The 8,999-nt window shown below is 48.8% G+C and overlaps 1 protein-coding gene across 1 annotated transcript in view; it reads right to left on the bottom strand.

The window, feature by feature from the left end:
• Positions 1–7,558: 7,558 nt before the first annotated feature.
• The window catches only part of LOC113780353, a 5,393-nt gene continuing 3,952 nt past the window's right edge, over positions 7,559–8,999 (bottom strand). The window contains exon 3 of the mRNA XM_027326161.1: positions 7,559–8,995. Within this exon, the coding sequence (XP_027181962.1) occupies positions 7,559–8,995 (1,437 nt within the window). The remainder of the gene's footprint in view (positions 8,996–8,999) is intronic.

Genomic DNA, 8,999 nt, shown 5'->3' with positions numbered 1-8,999 from the left:
GAAAAAGTAGAGAAAAACCTCTTTTTTTTTTAGGCAATGTTATTCTTTATTCATTAAGAGGAAACTGAAAAGGGTGATACAATGAGTGTGGGAAGACAGCGGGAGCTACCTCGACCGAACTACTGCTACCGCACTTGGCGGAACCGGACATAAGGAACTTGGAGCCTGTCTAAGTGAAGGGCCAAACAGGCCCTATGCGGCAGAGACGTCTCAGAAGAGAAAACAACATCTGACGGAAGATTCAAAGAGGCCATCGCGTCGGCCACAGAGTTGGCGTCGCGAAAGATATGGGCCACCGCCGCTCCCAAGGCCGTTACCACTGCTTTAATCTGCCGAATAAAGTTACCCAAGGGCCAACGGGAGGAAGCATCAGACGAAACCAATCTAACCAACACACTGGAATCCACCTCCGCCTCACAATTTCGAAGGTTTTGTTGTTAACAAAGCAGCAAGCCTTCCAGCAAAGCCAGAGCCTCCACCGTGAGAACATCTTGATTCCCTAATTTCTTGTGGAAAGCAAAAATCAGGTCTCTCCTGGCTGACCGGAGAATCCCTCCACCAGAGGCACCCGTGGATGAGACACTCACGTCTGTGTTCAATTTGTAGAAGCTCGAGGAGGCCTAACCCAGGTGACCACCTGAGGTTGAGGCCGCCTCCCTTTCCCCAGGATACGCTTTGCCCATACGCAATCCGTATCACCCTTGAAACATTGCGGCTGTAAGAGTTGTCCCATACACATTTGATCAGTGAAGTTGCAGACTTGAGAAATGACTTGAGCCGCCGATAGAGGCAAACCCTTAAATCGCGCCTGATTTCTCGCCCTCCAAATAAACCACAGGACCAAGAGAGGGATAATGACACGTATGTGGTTCGGCCGCACCAAGCAATGTGAGAAAAACCATTAAGCCAACTTACCCGCTACCCCATTTGCCGTGCCTAGAATCCCAAACCAATTATCAAAAAACTGCCATACTGTAGTTGCCACCGGTCCCGTTACAAAAAGGTGGGAGCTTGTCTCCACCTCAGTCCCACAACAACAACACTAGGAAGCTAGCACAACCCCCCCTCCGCTGGAGGTGCTGATCTAGAGGCACCCATTGATACAAAAGCCGCCACGTGAAGAAGGAAATTTTGCGCGAGACCGCCGAGCTCCAGACCAATGCGTATTGAGTTAAGGTATACCAAGTCACCTAAAAATGAATTTTTTTAAAAGAAAAAGTAGAGGAAACCCTTTTTAAACGACTCCAAATCTGTAAAAATCAAGAGAAAAGGGGTCGGGAGTCACATTTGAAGAAAGGGAAGGCAAGGATAAAATCCAAGGCACCCTTTCAACCTAGCCAAGGTCAGTTGCGTGATTTAGTCAATTTTTTTTTTTAATTCCCTAAAGCTTATCACATTTAGATGTTACTATATGAATGCAAACTTAAACCTAATGATTATCGGAAGGGTCAATATGTCTCTTCAAAACTTGATTGGTGCAAATCGCATTAATTGCAACGCCCACAAATGATTCTTTGAAGAGGTCACGAATATGCAACAATGAGACTAAAAAATAGAAAAATTATAATATACAAATATACGAGACCTAAGGAATGCATCATAATGGGTGCGGGGAACTAACATTCATGACTTCTATTTTTCCTTTGATAGAGGGAATACGAGCGTGCTAAGGCTAGAGAGTCATACTCGTCCATATCCCATATTCGAGGGATAATTTTCCTATTTAATCAAGCAAATGATCTAACCTAGTTCTAATTTTCTTAAATGAAATGCAAGTTTAATGTCATGTTTCACACATAGGGATAAGGAATATATATAGGGGAAATATGGGATAAGGGATATACATATGGGGAAATGTCATGCAAAATAAAAAAATCCTAAAAAAATTAGAAAATATGCATGAAAATGTAATGATTGTCACACAAACATGATCTAGCGCGTGGATGGCCCCTAAGGGTCTAGCATTGGACTAACCCAATATCTATAAGTTCCCACTAGCGTTGGACTAGCGAGAAAATGGGAAAAAAGGCCACAACTAGCATTGGACTAGTGTGGTGACGCCATACATTTGTTATAATCAAATAAATCATATAAAACATAATGAAAGCAAGTAAACACATAATATCACATAAAACACATAGCACAAAAGCATGATATCTAGATACAAGACCCTAAAAAAGCGAATAACACACGTAAACACACAAGCATGCAAAACACACAAAGCAAATAAAGCGAATAAAGATCTAACTATTACATTTGGGGGCCCTAACTACAATAAGAAAGGGGAAAGAATGAAATGAAATGAAATAATAATCTAACTATTACAATTTGGCATTTAAATGCCTCTCAAATAACTAAAAATTAAATTAAAATAAATATACAAAATTAAAACAAATGAAATGAATAAATAAATAGATGAAATAAAAAACATTAAAAAAAGAATGCAATTTCACATAGGAGCATGTAAGATCAAGTGAAATCAAAATAAAGGAGTAGAGTATATCTCCCTTGAATTGGTGACCTAATGAAATGAAATTTTTCTTATTTACCCTCCAAAACAAAGAAAAAGGTCAATGCATCACTTTAATTAACAAATAATCACAAAAAATGGAAATAAACACGAAATTGAATCAATCAAAGCATTCAAATAAAAGTAAACAACCCATATTCAACAAATTAAAACAAACAAGGACCCAATTGAAAGAGTTAAAGAAGTTTGAGGGGTCAAATCATTATTATTACAAATATTAAGAGTCTCAATTAAAATAAAATAAAATTAATAGCTTAAGATGAAGCCTACCAAAATCAAATGCTAAAATTAACAATAATAAATCAAAATCCTCCCACCAAATCCCAAACAGAAAATATTACCCAAATCTAAACCATTTTTACAAAGATCCAAATCAAAAACTATAAATCTATCAAAAATTGTTAAACTTCAAAATTCATCCTAAAATTCACCAATAATCTATCAAAAATCACATAAAAACATGCCAAAGAAAAATTAACATTTAAAAGGGCAGAAATTATTAACTTTTCCAATTTTATGGGCCATAGTAGAATGAGGGGAAACTTGTGGGGTTGAAATGTAAGTTTTGGAAATTTTTGCATGCATCTTCGAAGAACGTTTCTGCAACTGAAGCTTTTCGCTACTCCTGATGCTTTGGAACTTCAGCAACCTTATGCGGCAAGACAAATTTTAACAACAACAAGGATTGGCCTCCAGGTTTTCATTACGTTTCATAGACTCATCATCAAGGTACCATGTTATGTACATGAAGAGGTGATTTTTGGTGGGTAGTTGAACCGACCAGAATCAGGCTCCTCTGAGATGAGTGAGGTGTATCCTCGTGTCCGAAGTGAATGGCGGGGCTTCTCCCCTGGGATCACTCCGACGATCAAGTTAGTATGAGAATGAGAGAAAAGCAGTAGTATTGTCGAATGAACAGTATGCTTATTTGTTAGGAGTACATGAGGGGTATTTATAGAGCGAGAGTGGAGGGCAGGATGGAGGTCTTATGCCGGTGGGACCCATGTCCTGCCATTACGGCTCTGCTCTCTGTCAGGCGGTCTGACTCTGACGCTGTAGCCGCCTGGGCAGGGTGACGAGGAGTCTTACGCAGTAGTCATTAAGTGCGACAGTGCTTTTCAGATAAAGCACTGGTCCCGGGTGATGTCAGGTGGCTTGACATCATCAGCGTGCAGCTGAGGTGGAGGTGCCGAGGTCACCAACACGGTAGACTAGGGATCCGGCCGAGCTTAGGGGATATGGCCAAGACACGGATGAGCTCCGATGAGGGACGAGGTGGGTTCACCTCGGACATGCGGGGTGGCCGAGGTGAGCATCCTCAATAAGCCCCCCAAGCCTCGGGAACTCCGAGCTAGGGAGGTACCGAGGCTTCATTGTGCCGAAGTCGTAAAGAGTCGGGGTCCCGAAACTGCTCCGGAAGATGCGGGGACGAGACACGTGGTCGAGTCAGTTGACAGGACGTGGTCACTGGTAACCGTCGCGTCGTGAAGTAGTGGGACGTTTCGTGCAGAGGGTGTCAGTCGAAAGGACGGGGCATTAATGAGGAGAGAGGGAGACACGGCGTTTTGAATTCGAACGTGGCCGTCTTTTCGCATTCTTGCCGCCTCTTCGGATTCCCCCCAAACCCTTATAAATAGGGGGTCCTTTTCACCGCATGGCCCATCACTTTCTTTCTTTGCCTGCGACTTGCAAAATTTACGAGTGTTGCCGAGATCAATCCTGACAGCCGAGATCCCAGCCGAAGTCATCCACTTCGTCAGATTTCATAGTCAACAGTAAGTATTTTTTCTTTCATCTCATCATTCACATATGGCCAAAACGGCTAAAACCCACAAAGAAACTGTGAAACCGAGCTATCAGGCCGAGGAGGTGCAGGACACTTCGGAAGAAGCAACTTCATCCAGCTCTACGGGGTCGGCGCCTACCGATGTTGGGGGGTCGGCCGAGGAAGAGGTGGCTGGGACAGCATCGGGGTCAGAGTCATCAGAGATGAGCGATGACGGTTCCGATGTCGAATACGACACCGACCTCGGAACTGCAATACCCAACGACGAGGGGGTGCTGGAGCCCGTTGCCCCAAGAAATGCTGCCAACCTAGACTTCGGCAAGATGCCGCAGTTTAGGAGCCGCATGGGAAGAGACAGGGTCAGAAAAGTGATAAGGAAGTATCCCTTCAGGCCGGGGTATCTCATCACATCGCCCGGGCCGAACGATTCGGCCGAGGTGCCCCCCATGGGCTCTGTGGCCATCTACCTTCAGCAGTTGGAGGCCGGGCTGAGGATGCCGACGTCAAGGTTCTTCCGGGACGTGCTCCGCCACTTTGGCGTAAGAATCACTCAGCTCGTCCCAAACGCGGTCCGCATTCTCGTAGGCTTCGAGATGCTGTGCCGACATCAAGAAGTGACCCCGACTGTGGACCTCTTCCGCCGATGTTATACTCTCAAGGCACATGGGACAGATAAGGGGTGGTTCTATATCTGCAACGGAACAACACCATCCCGAAGCTAGTCATCGGCGCCCCCACTTCAATAAAGAATCTGGAAGCGGGACTTCGTCTTTGGTCTCGGCCGTGGATTTCCCCAGGGGTTTCTGGTGGAGGCCAATTAAAGCGAAGGCCGACCCCTCCGCAGGGGATGCCGATGAGGAGGCCTTCCAGAAGTTGATGGGGTCAGGACTTCGGATATTCAGTCTGGACTACCCCGATGCCGTGCTAGTTGACGGGGGGATTAGCCGAGCTTTGCTCAGTCCTGACAAGACTCCCTTCATGTCCACTAAACTTAAGATACCTTGTAAATTTCTTTCATAGCTTTGCTTTCACTTCGGCTAAGGCATATGATAATATTTGTTTCTTGTGCAGTGACTAAACTGTCCGACATCATCACATCGAACTCGGCCGAGGTGGCCAAGAGGTCGAAGAGAAAGAACTCGGGGGAGACTTCGGCGCCTCCGCCCAAAAAGAAGTCCCAAGGGCAGTCTTCCAAGACCTCGGTAGAGAAGACCACCCCCACCACGGCAGCCCAGAGCAGCTCGGCTGCTGCGGCCACAGGATCCACCTCTTCGGTGCCAGAAGGGGTGCCATTAGGGGTGACCACAGCACTTCCACCTCCACATGGCCGAGGCAAACAGTTGAAGTCTCCGGTCAACGCGGTGACGGCGTCTTCACTATGGAACCGTTACCCAAGCCCCCCAGTGTTTTCTGGGAAAGATAAGTCTCACCCCGGCGAGCATTGGTGTCCGGACTGGTCGCTCAAGGTCAACGACCGATGCAGCCACCCTCGAGTTGCACAAGACCTGGTGATGCAGTCCACCTTGCCGAGAGACTTGGGGTTCACAAGGAAGCTGACTCCGGCCGAGATGTTCCAAAGCGTCATGGTAACCACGGCCTCCAACACAGCCTTTGTGGCCGAGATGGCACATCGGTACTGTGAGTTGCTGGAGGAGCAGGACACCGGCAAACTGCAAGATCAGATTGCCAAGTTGAAGAAAAAGCTGGTTGTGTCTGAGTCCGAGAAGTCCGAGTTTCAGAGACGGCTTCAAGAGGCCGAGGCTAAAGGGAAGGAGGCCGAGGCCACTACCAATAGTCTGAGGTCGGCTCTGGAGGAAGAGCAGAAGAGGTCGGAGGAGGCGAAGAAGACCCATGAGCAGGCCTTCGAGAGTACAAGGACCTCGGCTGTTGAGGATTTCCGGAGGTCCGAGACCTTCCTTAGGAATCTCGGCCAACTGACGAGGCCGAGCTTCATGCTTGGCTTCACGTCGGCTATTGATGAGGCCGCGGCTCACCTCTCCTCCGAAACCTTGGAGTCTTTGAAGAATAGTGCCAATTATAACGAAGACTCCAAGGAACCGTGCGATCGGATGGCCGATGGTATTCAGGCTGGAAGAAACTTGGCCGAGATCCAGGACGAGTTCAACAAGTGGCTGTCCGAGCTCGACGAAGTGTTCGAGGAGGATGGAGGAGAGGACACTGGGGGTGACATCGGCGAGGAGGCTGCCGAAGAGCAAGGAGGAGGTGGAGAAGATACTAACCCCGGCGGGGGAGAAGCCGCGGAGGCAACTGGCCAAGGGGGAGCCGAAGTGGAGGCCTTGCTCATAGGGATCTAAATGTAAAACCGAGGTGGGAGATGCTTAGCAGTACTCCTGACCTCGGTCCTTATCTTCTTTTTGTAATTCCTCTTCGTTAAATGAAATATTTGCTTCTCAGTTCGGCTCTTTTAATTTCATGCTTGCTTCGTCCCCTGTTTGTCCCCCTTATTTTTTAATAACAGATGTGTGGCACAATCATATTGAAAAATAACAAAGCAGCTGAAGTTATAACTTAGTAAAATTTTCAAGCATAATACAGCCTGAGGTTCTCGGCGTTCCAAGTCCTCGGCACTAGAGAGCCATCTCGATAGCTCAATTTGCAATACCCACTTAGACTAGATTCCACAATTCGGTAAGGGCCTTCCCATTTCGGGCCCAATTTCCCTTGCGGTTCAGCTCGGCTGACCGAGTTTTTTCTAAGCACCAAGTCTCTTGGCAGGAATCGCCGATGCTTGATGCGGGCATTGTAGTAGTGGGCCAGGGTGTTCTTGTAGGACGCTATCACGATGGTTGCTTGACGGTTCGAGGTCCCTCGTTCATCGACGAGGTCGAGATCCAGCTGTCTCTCTTCGTTGTTCACCTCGGCGGCATAGGCTGCCAGCCGAGGGCTGGGGGTAAGGATCTCGGCAGGGATGATAGCCTCGGCTCCGTAGGTCAAAGAGAAGGGGGTCTCTTGCGTGGCTGACCTCGGCGTGGTCCGATAAGACCACAGGACACTGGGGAGTTCTCGACCCAATATGTTCCAGCTCGGTGTAGTCGGGTCTTGAGGCCATGCAAGAGAGTTCGGTTGAAGTTTTCTGCTTGACCGTTGGCCTGGGGGTGGCCTACCGAAGTGAAATGTTGTTTGATGCCAAGGTTTGTGCACCAAGTTTTAAAGGGGTTCTCGGCAAATTGCCTTCCATTATCCGAGATGATGACCTGAGGTATGCCGAAGCGGCAGACGATTCATTTCCAAAAGAATTTTTGAATTGCCAGCCCGGTGATGGTCCTCAGAGGCTCGGCCTCAACCCACTTGGTGAAGTAATCCACAGCGGTTACCAGGAAGGTATAACCCCCGACGGCTCTGGGGAAAGGACCTATGATGTCTGTCCCCCATTGCTCAAACGGCCAAGGTGAAGTGATGGGAACCATGAAGTTTGCGGGCTGGTGATTCTCGGGTGCGTGGACTTGGCAGGAAGGGCAGCCGAGAACGAGGTCCTGGGCGTCTTGCCGAACTGAGGGCCAGAAATATCCAAGAAGCAAAGCCTTCTTGGCTAGCATTCTGTGGCCGACATGAGCTCCACACAAGCCTTCGTGGATCTCGTGGAGGACGTGGCGTCCTGTCTCGGGAGTGACACACCTCAGCCATGGGCCGAGGTAGGAGCGTTTGTACAGCTCTCCATCGCGGAGAGCGTACCGAGCCGCCTTGCGTTGTATTTTTCTCGCCTCGGCTCGGTCTTCGGGGAGGGCTCCTTGACCCAAGAAAAGGATGAACGGGGTCATCCAGGTTTCTTCAGAGTGCACGGGGCAGGCCACCTCTTCCACGTATCCTGGTTCACTTAGGACTTCCACTAAGACTGTTTTGTTGAGGTCAGAGAATGATGTGGAAGCCAGCCGGGATAAAGCGTCGGCTCGCTTATTCTGGGACCGGGGTATTCTTTGGATTTCGAAAGACTCGAAGTACGCGGTGAGTTGGTGAACTTTGGAGAGGTACCGTTGCATGGTCTCATCCTTGGCCTCGTATTCACCAAGAACTTGGCGTACAACGAGTTGGGAGTCACTGCGGACGTGAATTTGCTGGGCGCCGAGCCTGCGGGCCAGCTGGAGTCCAGCAATTAAGGCCTCGTACTCGGCTTCATTATTGGTGGCTGGGAAGCCAAAGCGGAGGGCGTAAGAGCACACTTCTCCCTGAGGTCTTTCCAGGAGCAGTCCAGCTCCGCTGCCATCCCCATTAGAGGACCCGTCTACGTACAGCGTCCACGGGGAAGGGGTGGACACCTCGACACTGGCGGAGGTGGACTCTGGACCTTCCGTGAAGGTCAACTCGGCCAGGAAATCAGCTAGGGCTTGAGCTTTTATGGCGGTGCGGAGCTCATATGACAGGTCATATTCTCCCAACTCGACAGCCCACTTGGTAAGGCGACCGGAAGCCTCGGGTCGCACCAATATTTGCCGAATGGGCTGGTCGGTCCTGACGGAGATGGGATGAGCAAGGAAGTAGGGCTTCAATCGCCGAGCTACGTGGACTAGCCCCAGCACCAGTTTTTCCACTTGAGTGTATCGAGTCTCCGGCCCGCGGAGAGCTCGGCTGACGTAGTAGACTGGCACTTGGGTGCCCTCATCCCGGATAAGAACAGCGCTGACAGCCTCGTCGGCTGCGGAGAGGTAGAGGTAGAGCTTCTCCTCG

The sequence above is a fragment of the Coffea eugenioides genome, chromosome 8 (assembly GCF_003713205.1).
Source record: "Coffea eugenioides isolate CCC68of chromosome 8, Ceug_1.0, whole genome shotgun sequence".
In the NCBI taxonomy this organism is placed as follows: Eukaryota; Viridiplantae; Streptophyta; class Magnoliopsida; order Gentianales; family Rubiaceae; genus Coffea; species Coffea eugenioides.
The sequence above is the reverse complement of the archived record's forward strand: the minus strand, read 5'-3'. Positions and strand labels throughout refer to the sequence as shown.